The 19088-nt window shown below is 35.7% G+C and overlaps 3 protein-coding genes across 4 annotated transcripts in view; 1 reads left to right on the top strand and 2 right to left on the bottom strand.

The window, feature by feature from the left end:
• LOC125205033 (glutamate receptor 2.2-like) overlaps positions 1–2420 on the bottom strand; it is a 3084-nt gene extending 664 nt beyond the window's left edge. The window contains exons 1-2 of the mRNA XM_048103831.1: positions 1523–2420; positions 1224–1434 (exon numbers count right to left, since the gene is read on the bottom strand). Of these exons, the coding sequence (XP_047959788.1) occupies positions 1224–1434; positions 1523–2420 (1109 nt within the window). The remainder of the gene's footprint in view (positions 1–1223; positions 1435–1522) is intronic.
• A 4454-nt stretch (positions 2421–6874) lies between these two features.
• On the top strand, positions 6875–9071 carry LOC125207073 (F-box protein At4g09920-like). Of its 2 annotated transcripts, XM_048106276.1 has the most exons (5): positions 6899–6956; positions 7043–7151; positions 7276–8136; positions 8484–8627; positions 8715–9071. In XM_048106276.1, the coding sequence occupies exons 2-5, from the start codon at positions 7101–7103 to the stop codon at positions 9015–9017; spliced, it is 1359 nt and encodes a 452-aa protein (XP_047962233.1). In that variant the 5' UTR covers positions 6899–6956; positions 7043–7100; the 3' UTR covers positions 9018–9071. The 2 variants fall into 2 exon arrangements, with proteins under 2 accessions (XP_047962232.1, XP_047962233.1); XM_048106275.1 differs by having other exon boundaries at positions 6875–7151.
• A 7825-nt stretch (positions 9072–16896) lies between these two features.
• LOC125207074 lies at positions 16897–17877 on the bottom strand. The gene is made up of 2 exons (XM_048106277.1): positions 17377–17877; positions 16897–17158 (listed from the first exon to the last, which is right to left on the bottom strand). Exons 1-2 carry the CDS (start codon positions 17867–17869, stop codon positions 17118–17120), a joined length of 534 nt encoding a protein of 177 aa, XP_047962234.1. The 5' UTR covers positions 17870–17877; the 3' UTR covers positions 16897–17117.
• Between the last annotated feature and the right edge of the window lie 1211 nt (positions 17878–19088).

Below are 19088 nucleotides of genomic sequence, written 5' to 3'. Positions count from 1 at the left end.
ACTGAAGCTACTTTGGAAAGAGTTAAAGTTTATAAAATTTGGCACAAAACGTCGAGACGTATTACTACCAAAGCAGCCCCTGCTGTGTTTTTACCACGGAAGCGGATCCAGCCCAAAAAGAAACTAAGAAAAAATCCGCTTATTTATAGGGTGGTTTAAATAGGCCAATTTTTGTTAAATGGGCCTTTTTATGTTAATTGGGCCAGACTATGAACTCTTTTTGGGCTTAGTGTTTTCGGCGAACCTATAAGCTCGGCCCATTACTCCAGTTTAGCCCGGCAAAGGCAACTGTCACCACCTACCACGGTGGAGTGTTTGCCGATGCTATGATATGTCTATTTTAGGTCTTAATTTTGTATTGAGCCTGGCCTGTCGTCAGTGGACATATTTATATAGAAGTAGGTTGTTCTCCGTCTTATGTCCATGGACGCAGCCAACACGACGTTGGTGAACCACATAAATTATGAGAAAAATTATGTATCTCTTTTTATTTCTATTTGTCTCGAATTATTACAGCCTCCTTAGTAGGTTATCTTTCGATATTCTTGTTAGCATTCGAGGTAAACTTTGTTGCAAGAACATTCTCTAAATTGTAATTGTCACTTTACTATATGTATGGATTATGTTATCAGTAGGGGTGAGAAAAAAAAAATGAAAATCGAATATTCAAACCGAATCAAATCGAAATTTTAAAATTCGGTTTGGTTTTTTCGGTTTTTCGGTTTCGGTTCGGTTTGAAAAATATAAAGAATTCGATTTTTCAGTTCGAGCAAAAAAAAATCGAAAAATCGAATTATATTTTAAATGTAATATTATGTATGTTTATTTTATTAATTTAATATGTTATAGTATCATATACTCCATAATATTATTTTTTTAATATATTTTATATAATATGTGTTATATATTCTATTAATTTTATATTTTATAATAGTTTATATTTATATTCTAATAGTATATATAAAGTAACATATATTATAGATATATAGTATTAAAAAAAATCGGTTTTTTGGTTTTTTTCTTTTAAATTTTGGTGTTTTCGGTTTTGATCAGTTTTTGAAGTTCGGTTTTCAATTTTTCGGGTTCGGTTTGGTTTTGAACTAAATTCAGTTTTTCGGTTTTGGTAAAAAACCAAACGAAACCCGAATGCTCACCCCAAGTTATTAGTCTCTTCACGTGAATTTTATTGAGATGGATGATACATAGATCAGTCCTGTGAAAACAATATCCCTTCTTGACTAGCTGCAGAAACTCTCCCTCTTGCCAAACCTTCTTTCCTCTGATAAAAAGTTCTAGCTAGTGCATCAATCTTGTGCTTGGTAGAATCAGTAGACCTCAATATACCCCGATTCTCGTATACAAATCCCGACACAAACACAGCTAGAGCTACGGATGACGACAGACCAGCAACCAGAAAGAGGCCTTTGAAACTATCTGCACTGAGGCTTTTGGAGTTTTAGCATGTTTATGACATTTATAAGAGTTTTAGTATGTTTATTTGTCTAAAGTAGAATCTTGAAACTGGCTTCTTGATTTACCACATTAGTTGTTGGAATAGAAATATCTGAATAATCTCCAGTAGTAACATGATCAAGAAAATCCATAGGAATGAACTCATATGGGACACCATATGGTAGAGATTCCATCACTTGTTTGAAAACATCAATGCAAAAGCCAGTCACTTCAACAGCATTTGTTTCTGAGTTTCTTTCAACTTTGGTGAACTCAGGGAATCCTCCCTTATTGGTAACTCCGACCTTCAGCTTCGTCCCGTTTGTCGAAACCTCCCAGCCTCTAGGCACGAGAACTCCCCGCCCCGGCCATACCACGCCCCCAAGATCGTCCTTTTTAGCCGAGTAGAGTGTCTTCGGGTCATCTACCAGCAGCTTCTGTGAAATGCCGTACTTTTCTGTCCAGAATCCGACTCTGTTCGCTCCTGCACCAACGACATTCACTATCTCAAAGGCAGACGCGTGCATCTGCCCGTTACTTATAGTGAAATCGCCACTCAGCCCTTTGGACTTATAGTTTCTGATCAAATGAACTAAAGATGGATCACTATTTGAAGTCCCTATTGCTTCCAAATCTGTCAAATTCCACCTTTGCACAGATTTCTTGAACTGTGGGGACGCCACTCCAACGCGTTCGACTGAATCAGCTAACGCAGTGGTGCTGTCGTAAGCCCACAGCCCAAAAACATTAAGTTCTGTTCTGTCCATCTCCGGATTTTCCTCGTGAAACCTCCTTCTCCATCTCTTAGTGAAGCGGCTAAGCTCATGCGATCGTGGAATGTGAGGCCTCACGCCTAATACGCCTTGCATTGCCTCAATGGTTGAATCAACAGAATCCACGAGACTGGTTAGCACGTCGGAGATAATCCAAGCATGCCCTTCAGCCATCATCCCTGCTTCTTCCGCCATTTGGAAGAAGCGGGAGGCGAGATTTGGTGTCAAGATCAAGAATCACACCTGCATCAGCCTTTGCATTCCGACAGTTGGACCGGCTCATGAAGATAAACATGGAAATGCAGCACAATCTTGGAATCTCCATTGGGAAGCATCAGAATTCAAGGATAAGAACGCAACAGTTAGAAAAAGAATAGTCACAGGTTGGAGAGAGACTCTTAAGACATCTCTCAACAATGGACTAGGAAACAAGATTTTTATTCTAAGACACTAGAGCTTAATGGAATAGACATTGACTTTGAGAAATGCAGAAAAACATGTTCAAATATTGTGGAATATCGACAGGAAAAAGTGATAATTATGTAGTATTCAATATTCAAAACTTTAATTTGAACACCAAAATTTAACCAAATACAGTATTAAAATCTTCCAGTTGCTTTTATATGCTTATCTTGAAGAGCTTTTGCATTGTATGGTTAAGTTGTCAAAATGCACATGTAGCAGAAATTATAATTCTACTCAATTATGTTGTTTCCATTGACTTGCAAATCATGCATAGCATATTTGAGCGTTCCCTCAATTTGTACACATTTATTTGGTGTCGTATGAGAGTCCAATAAAGATTAAGTTTGGGCTAAAAATGTATTTATTCGTTATGAAAATAAGTGCAGATACCATATAAGATTTTCTATTTGATGAGGGACTTAATAGAAAATAAAAGGACTTATATTTTATATAAGTATAAGCTAGAGTTATAGTCCCAAGACGTCAGAAGAACGTTTGATATATTTGTATTCTCTCGGTGGAATATTGTTAGATAAGAGTCTTCTCTACATTATTTTCAAATTTACTTTACTATACATCCACTTTAACTATTTATTACGATTTTTTCAAAACGAGTGCACAGGATGAATTGACTCAATTTTTATGGAATATTTTTTTTTGGAATTAGTTGGCGGTATATAATTTCTTCTCCCAAATTTTTGATAGTGATGTGGAAAATAATACGCTTTGTATTTGGGCTCATTTTGAGTATTTTGGGCTGATTTAATTTAGTGGGTAAACTTGGTTTTTGTGAGCCCTTTCCCAGTATTTAGGAAATACTATTATTGAAGGAAATATTTTTTTCATCAAATTCCAAAGGTTTATTCGTTAATGTTACAGATTAACGAAAAACATTGAATATGCGTTTAGGTTAATGTATTTTGAATATGGTTTTCAAAATAGAGAAATGTTTTGGAGACATAATGGCATTGCTATAATAGGGTGTAATTAGTAATTTTGTATTTAATTTTATTTTTGATTAAAATTATAGTTTATCAATATACCTTATTGCCCCTGCATATATAATTATCTAATCAAGGAGTATTAGTTAAGATCTACTCCATAAGAGTGCTTCATTAACGGAAATATATATGGATTTAGCTGGGACCCACAGCTTTAAATTTAATTGATCCATATCATTTTTTTTACATGTGCTTTAAAAACAAATGAATCAAAAAGATAAGAATAAATGTCAACAATTTTAATAATGACAAAATAATTAAACATATATTCAAAAATGTTAAAATTTCGAATGCTTAAAATTAATACAGTACTATATGTTTATTTAAAAATATGCAGTTATACTTTATATTTTTTATTGTAAAATATTAGAGTCTTTAGTTCAATTCAATATAACATATAACACATTTATATTTGATATAAAATATATTAATTCTAAATGAGATTACAGTTTTGATTTTAAGAATTCATAATTTTGAGTTTTTTTATGTACTTTTCCCAAATTTTAATTTCTGTAAATGTCTAATTTTTGGGAACGTTATAATTGGATCTCGATCAAAATATAATCACATGATCTTAATTCTTAACTCGTTATTCAATATCTTAAAGATATATAATTAATATTTTTCTTTTATTTATAAATAAACTTCTTGGTTCATTTCGCTATCATGCAATAATTTAAAAAAATTGATACGATATGATTTATTCATAATAATTGAATTTAAGGTTTTGAGTTCAAAATTTTAATAATTTTATAATTAATTCTTTACTTTTTAAAATAGTATTAAATTATATAAATTCTTAATTTTGGAACTTTACAAACCTCTATCAAAAAAATTATCACATTTTAAACTTATTTATTTAATATTTCAAAGCTTCATATTTAATATTTACTCTTTTTTATAAAATATAGTACTAGAGTCTTAGCTTAATTCTTCATGCAATAAATTAAAATTTGAGAAATAATAGTATATAATAATAATTGAGTTCACATTTTTAATTATAAGAATTTCATAATTTTGATTTTGATTTTTTATTTTAAAATTTGATTTTTTAATTATTACTGTACAATTTTTAATAAGTAGAAAATTTGTAATTTTGTAGAATATATACTCTCAAGAAAATACAGATATATAAAGAAAAAAAATGAAAATGTGTGTGGTTATGTTAATCAGACATCACGTTAATGTACCATATTAACTGAAATTCTTCACATTAAAATCCCCTAAAATCCCCTAAAATTAGAATTATCCATAATTACACTATTAAGGATATATTAGTCAAAATCTATATTATATTTATGAAAAAAAGCCATAGAGGTATTATGGCATAGAGACATTACGTCTCTAAATCACTACCCTTTCAAATAATATACACAAGTTATTGAGAGAAAAAGTCAAAGATATAGTAATCTTTAAGATTTGATTCTATCTTCGTTAATTATAATCTATTAAAGAATAATACTAATATGGAAATAAGAGATGTATATAGAATTGAATAGCAACCATAAAGATAGAATGTCATACATATCTTCTTAGAATAGGTGTTGGTATTTAGGATTTTTGTAGAAAAATATTGGAATCTTGAAATGAAAAGGATCAAGGATGGTTAGGAAATGCTCCCATATTTAAATTTATTTTTGAAAGTTGGGCGTTAATGTATTTTGGCTTTCAAATCATATACACAAATTATTGAGAAAATGAAATTCGTATATGAAGATTTTGATACTCCTATATTTATTAATTGTAATCTGTGAAAACTTTTAAATAATATTTGGAAAGTTGTTCAACAAATTGCGATCCTACATAAATACATACTAATATTAAAATAAGAGTTAAAAATTAATTACTTCATCTGTCTACAAAAATAATCTTATTTGTAGACAATATGGATTTTAATGAGAAAATTGGTAAAAAAATATAAGAGGGACGAGATAAAGTGAGAAAAGTGAAAAATAATCTATTTTAATAAATGAGACAATTTTTTGTGAACATCTCAAAATGACAAAATGAGATTGTTTTTTTTTTTGGACAGATGGAGTAGTACGTAATAATTATTAAAAAAAAATAACTTTACCCGCAGCATCCGCCGATTGATAAAATAAATTGCCAACTCTGTCATAAATGAGTCGGTAATGATATCGGAAATATTACTAACCTCAATTCCCTTTGGTAAATGCTCATGGATCTTGTATGGTCGATAAATACCTTGGTAATTGGCGTGTTTTTTTTTTTGTAGTCACCGGTCTTTTTCCTTTGGGTGGAGCCTCAGTCCATCGACGAGCTTCAGAAGATCTTTGAATCAGAAACAGGTATGTCTGATATTTATTGAATTAAATGAAGTTAAATACAAGGAAATTTCGGAGATTTCAGAGATGTTTACAAGATTCTATTAAAAAAATTAATTTAAACTGATTTTTATATTCATCCTAAACATGTAGATCTGTCAAAATGAATATCGGGCATCGGATACTTGATAACCAAATCCGAAAAGGTCGGGTAATTGGATACCCAAAACTTGATTTTTTGGGTTTCGAATTGGGATTGGGTATGAGAATTTTGAATTTTCAGGTATCTAATTTGATTTTTCTTCAAATTAATAAATAATGTACTTATTCTAATTTTCTAATATTTAAATAATTTAATATTAAAGACTTACACGACTATATTAATTCTAATTTGCGTAGGTCGATATTCTTAATTATTTACAAACGCAGGTACCCAACTCTCTGCTTTATATTCTAATTTTTAACTAATCATACTCATAGTCCTAGGGTTTAAAAATTTAAGTAATTAAGTACTAGAGTTACTTTTTAAAAATTTATAGTCATTTTCTTTTAAGTATTAGTACTTCAAGTTTCTATAAAATTTAAATTACATGGTTGTATTTTAAAAAGTTTGTAGCTAATATTTTAAAAAATTATCAAAATTGAAATTGGTATTGGAAACCTGGTTATTTAGGATTGGATATTCGAGTCGGATATCGGGGTACTTGAAATTAATTTTGAATAAAGTATCACATACCCGAAATTTTTAGGTCGAATATCCGCGGGTATATTATTATATAAAATGACAAATTATTAAATAACAATTGAAATAATGTAAATATAGAAGAAATAATAATAATAATAATAGCTCAAACTTAAAAAACTTTGTTAATAATTTTTTTTAAAAAAATAGCTACTCTCTTATTTCTCTCCTCTGCGCTCTCTTCTCCCTCTCCCCCTCAATTGACGCTCCTCTGCGCCCCCTCGCTGTCCCTCTCTAGGAATGATTTACCTTTCCTTATGTATAGTCTTTCCTCTTCTATAAATTGAAACATTCACATATATAATTGTGTATTATGTTAATTAGGTCTTCCTTTTCTCAATATACCGAAGCATAAGCAGAGTTTAGGGAATTCTCGAAATTGATGGATGGAACCCACTGCAATACCGACTGCAATAAGAGGACAAAGATCAAGGTTAGATTTTTATTGCTCAAAAATATTGATGATTGCTATTCTAAATTGTGGTTTTATAATGTAGTGTGGATCAGGGTAGGAAATATTGATGATTACTATTCTAAATTGTGGGTTTATAATGTAGCGTGGATCAGGGTTTAGGGATGACAGAATCAGTGAGTTACCTGATGAGATCATATACATAATTCTATCTTTCCTACCCTTGAGAGAAGCTGCAGCCACTAGCATTCTTTCTCACCGATGGCAGCATTCGTGGAAGCACACTTCTAATCTCGACTTTTACGACCCAGACGCCATGTTTACCAATACCAAATCATGGCGTGCTGATAAGTGCCCCCGTGTCAAAATGGTTAATTCGGCTCTTGCATCACATCAAGCCCCTTTTATTAAAGACTTCACAATTTCGATTTATGTACACAAATCAGCACATAGCACAATCTCCAAATGGCTTGAATTCGCGCAGTCGAGACAAGTTGAGCGATTGGATTTGAACTTCAACTCTATGATTAAGAGTGAAAGGTGTGGGGTTGTGTTAGAAGATTTGGTGCGAGAGATGAGGCCTATGAAATATCTCAAGGCTCTATCTCTAACAGCTATGAAAGTGAGTGGTCAAGACATCTCCTATTTCCTCAAAAGTTGTCCCATGTTGAGGGAACTTAATATCACAAGATCGTCTTTCACATCTGATGTTCATGTCTCCGGCGATTTGGAGATTCTTCGGATACATAAATGCACCTTTAGGAAATTCGTTATCGAAATTTCTGCTCCACATCTTTTTGAAATTGTTGCTGATGTTTATGAAGTTCATTCCAAAGCAAAACCAGGCGCCCTACGGTTCAGGAATGTTCCAAGACTTGCCATAGCAAGTCTTGAAATGGGAAATCTAAGATATAATGCGGCCAATTTTGCTTCAACAGTATCTTGCTTTACTTCCCATCTCCACCATCTCCAAAAACTCGTATTGTTTATCTCATCAAAACCTAAGGTTAGACATTGCATGGAAAAATCATTAAGTTTTGTGAAATTTTAGTCTGTCCTTCCATTTTAAAAACCAGCATTTATGAAATTTTAATTTGTTCAAATTATTTCGTATGATATCTCAAATGAGAAATCATTGGATGATTTTTGAACTTAATTAGCCAAATATCATTATGTTTTAAAATTTTTTTACTCTTTTTCTTAATATACATATAATAATTAGCTAGGAAAATGTTATGCTACATATCATCATTTGTTTAATGCATTTTAGCATTGTTTGGTTTGTTAATACATTTTTTCATTTATAAGGTTGATGGTGCTGATGATAGTTCACTGGTTGTCTTAATTTGGCAGATTCATTTAAGGGAAGAGCTTCCTTATATGCCTAATCTAAAGGAGTTTTACATTGTAGTTTCGCGTGTCCATGCGCACCTCTGTCTTGTGCCGGTAACATCTATAATATCGGCATGTCCTCATCTTCAGATGTTCACATTCAAGGTTGGTATACTATTAGCATAAATTCAAAGTGTCGTCAAATAATATTTTCCTCATTTTATGATTTCTTACATATATGGATATATGCAGTTTTATATGTATGAAGATGATGAAAGATGCCCAGACAACTATGAATATAAGCAAATTTATGGCTATGAACCATCGCGTGTTTATGGATGCCCACACGAGCGTCTCAGAATGTTAAAGTTTCAAGGATCGTGTGCAACCGATATCGTCAAATTGATGACCTATATTTCAGGTCGTTGCGTTGAATATCAAAAGATAAATACTTGTACTCCAGATATGAGTGAGGCTAAGGTACAAGCTCATATGTGCCATATACAACAACTACAATCCAAGTTACCTCATCAAGTTGAATTCAAGTTTTATTAATATTCATACATTTCGAATTCAAGTTGGATAATATTCATACACTTTCTTTGCCAATTTTGTGTTGTTTTTTTAACTTCGATGTGAGTTCGACTTTGTTGTCCTTTGATTATAGACACAAAACACAAAATATTTATTATAGTGTATGGTAGTTACGTTATTAAAAATGTGCATCGATATGTAATTGTTTACTAAAGATGGTGATTATCGTTTCAAAGATTGTTCCCGCCTACATCACTTTTCAATGAATAGTAGTGTCATAATTACTGTTAGAGTCAACCACCGCTGGTGATTCACCAAGATTGAGAGTTTTGTACATGAGCAATTGCACCGAGTTCCAATTCATGAATATCCAACCATTCTTCATCTCTTATCTCTTGATCCGTGGTTGGCACGAGCATAGCAAGTCCAGGTTCTGTATAAGGAACAGTGAAATCCACAAATCTTGATCTGTAACTAGTAATGGTCACATCTCCCACAGCTGCATCAATATTCTGCCATTGGAGAAGTATTAATTAGTAAGTTTGACACTGAAACAAGCAAGACATTAATAGGAAAAAAAAAACATGTAGAAACACTTGATGAACAAGATCATCATAGTTCACATTTTAAAAAGAGATACCCTATTGCAAGCCCATCTCCATAGGGTAATGACTTCAAAACTTCCTCAAAAACATCAATGCAGAAACCAGTTGCTTTAACAACACCATCTGCATCCTTTTCAACATTGATAATTTCACTAACCCCTCCGTTCATAGGAACTCCGACCCTCAGCCTTCTCCCATCAAGCCATTAGGCACGTTCGTCGTTTTACCGGGCCATATGATGGCAAGATCCTTCGAAATGCCATTCTGTTCTGTCCAAAATCCGACAGGGTTCACTCCATTACCAATCACATTCACAATCTCAAATTCAGATGGCTCTAACTGACCATCACTGATATTGTAATTACCCCTCAACCCTTTAGAAAGTAAAATTTTGATCAATGGAGCAAGTTTTGGACCACTATTAGAAGTCCCTATTGCTTCCAAATCCGTTAAGCTGCCTCCACCCGCCATTTTCTTGAATCTTGGAGATGCATCTGCACGTACACGCTCCACAGATTCTGCCACAGCAGCTATGCTTTCATAAGCCCACAAACCAAAAGCATTCAGATCTGACCTTACAATCTCCGGATTCTCCTCATAAAACCTCTTCCTCCATCTTATAGCTAATAACTTGGTCAGATTTGGGGATATGAGCCTTCACACCTACTACTCCCTGCATTGCTTCAATACCTTCTGAATCCAATAAACTAGGTAGCACATCAGCAACTATCCACGCGTATCCAAAAGAGGGCTTTTTTTGTCAAGATTCAAACAACATATGAGCAATTGGTCAGAGCTTTCAGCAAAAAAATTGCACCACTTCAGTTATTTTGATTTTAAAACAAGTTAATTATTTTATTATAATTAACTATGATCTCTATCTTCTAATTTTGGTAAAGTATCATTCTAGGATCAATTATAATTAATCCCTTGATTCTTGATTTCTTTCCAACATACTTCTATGGTCTTTTTGTTGTTTTTTATTAACTATGGATGCTAAGTTGCTAACAATATGGAGAAGGGAAGCAATAACTGTTAGATATTTTAGTGTAATTGGATTAACTTGAATGATCGGTTATTGTTATAATCATACATCATTTAAGTATGAAGGTGCGGAGTGCACGCTTATTTGAATTCGTTATAATATTAGGAGCGAAGCTCCTAGATAGATGAACGGGGTCCGGGGGCAGCGCCCCCGGGTAGCGGGGTCCAAGGGGCAGAGGCTTGGAAATTTTTTATTTCCGACAAAGTTACTGTATCGGAAATTCATCCGAAAATATAATTTCCGAAAGTCGAAGGACTAAATTGCAATTTTGGAAACCTTTGAAATTCGGTTATTTTCGGTTTCATCTCCCAACAGTTGCAATGCTTCATTGCACTGTTTCATCTTCTTCTTCTACTGATTATTTTTCTGGTTCAATATAATCAAAAACAAAACATATGATCTTCTAATACTCTGAATTTTATCCGATCAAACATTTTGGTTGAACCCCGAAATTGATTTGATCTGAAAGTGATAAACACGACTTTCAGATATCCGGTTTTTGTTTCTCTGTTTTATATCTCCCTAACAATAACAATAATAATAATAATAATAATAATAATAATAATAATAATAATAATAATAAAATGTCAAGCTCATGTTGATATTCAAAACATTATAGTAATTAGTGGTGCAACACACTCATGTAACCTCCCTCGATATAGTATATATTAGAATTATATATTTATTAGAATTAATTTCTAAAGTTTATATTAAATGCATTTACATTTCTTAGCATAAAATGATTATTCAAAACCTCTCAAAACTCCCCTTTTATATATTGTATAGATTTAAGCTGACTTCTATTAAAATAATACTTGAACTAATATTCTCTTTAATTATTTGCTTTTCTTATATTACAAATTTAAAAGTCTACCTTTTGAGAAGTTTGTGAAGTTACTATAGTTCAATATTAATTTTGTCTTGTTTAGTATAGTACGTATATATGAATAGGAAAAAGTGGCAAAATTTCGTGGCAACTTCTTCTAGTTTTCACACGAATTGGTCAGAGCTACCATCCAAAGTTAGCATAGGATGTTCTCTACTTTGTGAGGAAATTGTTACACATTATAATTTGGTCAGCTAATGAATACGCACGCGGGTTGCGTTAGTGTGCTAACTAATTTACAGTAATAACTAATAACTTTCAATATTGTGCATTAAAATTATCAACACAAAGACATAATTATATCAATACAACATGTAAATTTAAAATGTCAACACAAAGACATAATTTTATCAGCACAAGAAGATTGATAAATTTATGTCTTTGTGTTGATGTTTTTAACCTACAAAATTGATGTTAGTTATTAGTTATTACCATAACTTAGTTAGTATTTGATCACACACCATACGCTACACGATAATACGTACTTATTTAATTATTTTACAATTTGTTATAGTAGTATCTTTACTTTTAAATCCAATTTTATTTTGACTTTGGGAAGTGGGCAAATGGATGTGAATTTCAGTGAATATAATAATACTCTCATCCGTCCCAAATTATTTTTAGCATAATCAAATAATCAATCAGTTCATTATTTCTCAAACTTTTTTTTTTCCTTTTCGAATCTCTGTTTAATAATTTATTTTATTTTTATCTTACTTTATTTACTCATCTATTTTATTTTGTGTCCCACTTTTATCTTATTTTCACTCAACTTACGAAGCACTACTTGGCAGTGGAACAAAAACTATGTATCAACTGATTTAGTAGTACTAGTTAAAGTGCAGTGGTTTGATTATTGATCACTCGATTCATTCCTAGATATTCGACAATGACTCTTTAATAAAACTTACATGTTTTTACATTCTTCATACTTTCCAAATATGCCTATTTCAACACTCACCTTCCTCACCTTACTTCTTCTTCTTCTCCTTCTTCTCTTTCATTTCACGAATGGATTCAACGTCACTGCAGCAAAGGCTGATGTCGGAGTCATTCTTGATCTTCAAACACCTCTTGGAATGATGTACAAAACTTGCATTTCTATGGCCATTCAAGATTTTTACTCCAAAAACACTTACAAAACCATGATCATGCCTCATTTCACAGAAATACTACAAATCACTTAAATTTTGCTGATTTTAGTAAGATTTGAACTTCCCCTGCAGCTATTGATCTGCTCAAAAGCACTCAAGTGATGGCGATTTTCGGGCCACAAACATCCATTCAAGCAGATTTTGTGATAGACATTGGTGACAAAGTGAAAATCCCAATAATCTCACCAGCAACGAGTCCGTCTCTTTCGCCTCGAGAATCTCCCTACTTCATCAGATCATCATGGAGTTCTGCTTCTCAAGGCAAAGCAATTGCAGCAATTGTCAAGAATTTTGGTTGGAGGGAAGTTGTCTTAGTGATGATTGGATTATTGCCATTTCTAAGTGATGATTTGTTACAAAGCAATGCTCTTGTCTCAAACATGACACCAATCTCCCCTTCTGCTGAGAATGATGACATTCTTGAAAGACTGTTCGAGCTGAAGAAGATGCAAACAAGGGCGTTCGTCGTCCACATGCTCCCACCTGTCGCGTCGCGTTTCTTCAAGATGGTGTGGAGAGCTGGGATGATGGAGGAAGGGTATGCTTGGATCACTATGGACGCGCTCACTAGTTTGCTGGACTCTGTGGATCCGGAGACTATTGAGGCCATGCAAGGCGTGGTGGGCGTGAAGGCCTATTCCCCGAGGTCTAGTGAAGTTCAGAACTTCACTAGGCGGTGGAGGAAGAGGCTTCGCCGTGGGGCTTGGAAGATCAGAACTGAATGCTTTTGTTTTGTGGGCTTATGACAGCATAGCGGCTCTAGTAGAATCTGTGGAGCGTGTAGGCGTGGATGCATCTCCGAGATTCAAGAAAACGGCTCTTGGAACAGATTTGGAAGCAATAGGAACCTCAAACAGTGGTCCAAGACTTGCTCCTTTGCTCAGAAACTTCACCTCAAAAGGGTTGAGTGGGGATTTTATAATCAAGAATGGTGATTGCAGGCTTCTGTGTTTGAGATCATGAATGTAGTAGGCAAGGGAGCAAACACTGTGGGATTTTGGAGGGAAAATCAAGGGATTTCCAAGAGACTGAAGAAGGGAGTGAAAGAAAAGAGACGAAAACATATTGCTAGGTATATAGAATAGTAGCTTTCTTGAAAGAGATGTATATTGATTTTGTCGATGCTATACAAGCTTTACATCCATTCTATTTATACTAGTCTATGGAAAGATCTAGATCAACATAGTCTTAATCTAGCTAGCTATCATCCAAATACTACTACAAGACAAAGTGAAGTAACTGAAAGGTAAGGGAGCATCTGCTTTCATACGTGCTGTTGGCCAGCTGGGTTGTGGTCCTTTTCTTCACCCTTGACCAACTAAGACATCCTTCCAGCTCAATGTCGAGCCATGTACTGGAGCGGTCTTTATCGTGTTGCTACATAGTCCAGCACGACTTAGGTTGACGACTTTATTCTCACGCAGCTCATGCTTTCGATTGCACTCTTCACTGAGCTCTTGAATTGCAATGCTAACACTTCCCCTCAATTCGAGCGAAGAGAGCGGACATACTCCAAGTTTGTTCCGGAGTCTCGCGAAGAATTGGTAGCTAAGTGGCTTGGTCATTACATCAGCAACTTGATCCAAGGTGGGCACATGTCTTAGGTCCACTTCCTTCTTTGCTACTTTGTCTCTAATGAAATGAACATCCAACTCAACATGTTTTGTCCTAGCATGTAGAATTGGATTGGATGCGAGAGCTATCGCACTCAAATTGTCAACCCAAATAGTTGGTGCATTCTTCCTTTCAATCTTCAGCTCATCCATAAGAGAGCTGACCCACGCAACCTCACAAGCAGCTTCAGATAGACTGCGATACTCTGCTTCTGTGCTAGATCGTGATACCACAGATTGCTTCTTGGATTTCCAAGATATCAAATTTACCCCCAAGTAACAGCAATATCCACTCACAGATTTGCGATCGTCAAGATCTGCTGCCCAATCTGAATCCGCAAATGCAGTGATGGTAGTGCTCGATGCTCGAATGTGCAAACCATAGTCCAAGGTTCCAGCGAGGTATCTCAATATTCGCTTCACCGCTCTCCAATGAGTCTGCAGTGGACAAGACATAAACTGACTCACTTTGTTTACACTGAAACTGATCTCAGGTCTAGTGATGGTGGCATATTGAAGAGCTCCCACCGTGCTCCTGAACAGCTTCCCATCGAGCATGGGATCACCATCTGTCTTACTGAGTTGTGAGTTAGAGATCATAGGTGTGGCAGCTCCTTTTGCTTCCTGCATCTTCAGTTTACCCAACAAATCTTTGATATAAGAAGCTTGATTCAGATGAAGACCTTCCTGTGTCTTGGAGACTTCAACACCTAAGAAATGTTTCACTTCCCCAAGGTCTTTGATTGAGAAATGCTTACTTATCTGATCAATAATTTGTTGGATGGCTACTGAGCATGAACCAGTAATAAGAATATCATCAACATAAATTAGGAGATAAATTACCACAGAACCTGAGATCTTGTAGAAAAGAGAAGCATCGGCCTTTGATTGAGTGAATCCCAGTGAAAGGAGCACAGTGTGTATAGTAAAAAACCATGCTCGAGAGGCTTGTTTCAGGCCATAAATTGCCTTATTAAGCTTACAAACCAAATGAGGGTGGCCTTGTTCAAAGCCAGGAGGCTGCTTCATATAGATATCTTCTTTCAAATCACCATGCAAAAAGGCGTTATTCACATCAAGGTGAGTAACTTTCCAGCTGGAGGAGGCTGCAAGGGAAAGAATAATTCTAATGGTTGTGGGTTTGACAACCGGGCTGAAAGTATCTGTGAAATCAAACCCAGGTTGTTGAGAGAAGCCTTGAGCAACAAGCCTAGCCTTGTGTCTTGCTATAGAGCCATCAGCATGCTTTTTGATCTTAAAGATCCATGTACAACCAATTAGGTTTTTACCCGGTGGGAGAACAGTGAGTGTCCACGTTTTGTTTCTAAGGAGAGCAAGAAATTCAGCTAACATAGCTTCTTTCCATACGGGGATGAGGAGAGCAGCAAGTATAGACTTTGGAAGAGAGGACAGTGAGATAGATGAATTGTACACTTTGGGTTTGAAAATGCCCCTTTTTGCACGAGTGACCATAGGATGTTGATTGACCACAGATGGAGCTGCATCAGCAGCAGGAGGAGAATCAGAAATAATTGGAGCTGTATCAACAACAGGAGATGCATTAGAATTTGGAGCAGCATCAGAGGAAGCTACATCAGATGCTAAGGAGTCAGGAGTGAGAATATGTTGTGGGGAATGAGATGGAGTATTAAGCGGCAATTGCAAAGTGGTTTCTATATGTGATGGTATGGGAGGAACAGTAGGTGAATGGGGGAGGACAACTTGTGGGATATCTGGCATGAAGTGGGGCACAGAGATTGTTTGTGAGCTCTTCACAGTAGTGGAGGAATAAGGAAAAATTGACTCGTCAAATATTATATCTCGAGTGACAACAACTTTTCCAGAAGGGAGGAGGGCTTTGAACCCTTTGTGTGAGGGGCTGTAGCCGATGAAGGTGGCTGCTTCTGATCTATTTTGCAACTTGTGTTTGTTGTAGGGCCGCAAAAGAGGATAACACAAACACCCAAAGACTTTCAATGAAGTATAGTTAGGTTTAGATTTGAAAAGCATCTCAAAAGGAGAATGGAAGGAGATGGTTTTAGTAGGAGTTCTGTTGATGATATAAGATGCTGTAGTGAAGGCATCATCCCAAAATCTAGAAGGCAGACCCGCTTGAGACATCAATGCTAAGCCCATCTCAACCACATGTCTATGTTTCCTCTCTGCAACCCCATTTTGTTGGGGGGTATATGGACAAGAAACTCTGTGAGTAATACCACACTGCTGCAAAAAAGATGTTAAACCTTGATATTCTCCCCCCCCAATCGGATTGCAATATTTTGATTTTGCAAGATAAGAGGTTTTCAACCATAGCCTTGAAAGACTTGAAAACTGACAAAACTTCCCCTTTAGATTTCAACAAGTACAGCCATGTGAATCTGCTAAAATGGTCAATAAATGTCACATAATATGAATACCCATTTCTAGAAACAAGGGAGAAGGTCCCCAAAGATCACTATGAATTAAAGAGAGAGGCATAGAGTGTTGAGTAATGGATGGAGTATAAGGGAGTCTATGTGCTTTTGCAATGCAACAAGGGTGACAAAGAAGACTTGATTTCATTGAGTTAAAAGGAATTTTACAACTTTGTAGAGCTTTCTCAACTACATCAAAGGCACAATGGCCAAGTCTCTTGTGCCATAGGTCTATGCTAGAAACAGAAACTGAACTAAAAGATGAAGGACCTAAACTAGAAACAGAAGCTAAAGGGCCTACAGAAAGTGAGCAGGCAATGGGCTACCCATTGCTCTTGATTAAATTTGTAAAGCTGGAAGGCTTGGTAGATGGTTTAGGCAGAAGGAAACGGTAGAGCCCCTGCTCAAGAGTACCTCTGAGAATGACCCCCTTGGTTTCCTGGTCCTTCACAAGACAAAAAGTAGGATAAAACTCAAAATAAGCATTATTATCCTTGGAAAATTTGGACACACTGAGTAGGTTTCTTGTGATTTCAGGAACATAAAGCAGATTATCAAGATGTAAAATCCTAGAGTTAGAATCAGAAAAGGAAGATGTGACATATAAACGACCAATTCTAGCAATTTCAACACCAACACCATTTCCAAGTTGAAGTTTTGTACCTCCAAGATATTCAGTGCTGGAGTTCAGATTTGATAGATCGTTGGAGATATGATGAGTCGCTCCTGAATCTGGATACCAAGAGGCATTTGAGTTAACATCAAAACCACATTCTGATACAGAATGTGAATACAGTGAAGGGGAAGACTGAAAGCTTTGTGGCCCCTGAGCTGGCCCCTGAGCACGTGTTACATTTGCAGTAGGATTTCGAAGGATGAAAGGGACTTTGTTGATGAAGATGTGACTGCTGATTTTGTCTGGATATAGGTCCTCCACCATTGGACGGCTCATACCTATACCAACACCTTTCAGCCGAGTGCCCAGGCTTTTGACAAAGCTGACAGATGAGGCGGTTGTTTGAGATCCTGCCTCCTCTGCCTCCTCTACCTCTAAAGGCATATCCTCCTCTATTTCCTTGTGTTCTTCCAGAGTTGTGAAAGTTCCCCCTCTGTTGATATCCTCCTTCTTTCTTTGGCTCAAATGAGTTAGCAACATTAGCAGTAGGTTGCGAGCCTTCAAGATTTATAGAGGAATTCTTATCTGCTTCAATTCTTGACTCAAAACTCAGTAGCAAAGCACTTACATCCTGTACGGTGGAGCTTTCAGCTTTGGAAGTGAGGTCACCAATGAGGAAAGATTCCAGACCGTATCCTTCTATGGTTGCCAAGATTTGCTGTCTCCATATCAGATAGTTGTTGTCTCCAAGTTTGACAGAGATCGGATGGTTATTTGGTAGAGAGGGAATAAGAGATGAGAGAGTATTTGAGGCACTGGAACCGTCACCCTCTGCCATTTATCAAAGATAGAAGAAAGAGAGGTTAGAGGAGGTATAGAGACAGGTCAAAGACCTGCTCTGATACCATGAAAGAAAAGAGACGAAAACATATTGCTGGGTATATGGAATAGTATCTTTCTTGAAAGAGATGTTATATTGATTTTCTCAATGCTTTACAAGCTTTACATCCATTCTATTTATACTAGTCTATGGAAAGATCTAGATCAACATAGTCTTAACCTAGCTAGCTATCATCCAAATACTACTACAAGACAAAGTGAAGTAACTGAAAGGTAAGGGAGCATCTGCTTTCATACGTGCTGTCGGCCAGCTGGGTTGTGGTCCTTTTCTTCACCCTTGACCAACTAAGACATCCTTCCAGCTCAATGTCGAGCTATGTATTGGAGCGGTCTTTATTGTGTTGCTACATAGTCCAGCGCGACTTAGGTTGGCGACTTTATTCTCACGCAGCTCATGCTTTCGATTGCACTCTTCACTGAGCTCTTGAATTGCAACGCTAACAATTGTCACTCATGGATTTGGGATGTGCGGCGATTTTGAAGACCGAGTTTCCAACGGCATTGGGGTTTATTTATCTCCGGCGAATTTTCCGATTGATTGGTGACTCACTCACATTATCTTATTTCCTCTTTTATTTCACATTAACAATTTCAATTTCAAAATTGGTGATGTTTGGCGGGCGAGGGAAGATGAATATGGAGTGAAGCACCTGCTGCTCTGCCGCGTGATATTGGGGAACACGGAGAAGATCGCGGCAATTCCAGCCAAGCTCCACACATTTCGACACAATCTCATCCCACCTTTGCAATACACGATTTGGGGTGCTTATATGAATTCACACGTTCTCCCAGACTTCATCTTCAGCTTCACTGCCCCTTCTTTAACAGGCAACTATTATCATTACGATTACTTTCTCTT

Source organism: Salvia hispanica, chromosome 2 (genome assembly GCF_023119035.1).
Source record: "Salvia hispanica cultivar TCC Black 2014 chromosome 2, UniMelb_Shisp_WGS_1.0, whole genome shotgun sequence".
NCBI classification, from domain to species: domain Eukaryota; kingdom Viridiplantae; phylum Streptophyta; class Magnoliopsida; order Lamiales; family Lamiaceae; genus Salvia; species Salvia hispanica.
Note: the sequence above shows the minus strand (reverse complement) of the source record. Positions and strands in the feature narration are given on the sequence as shown.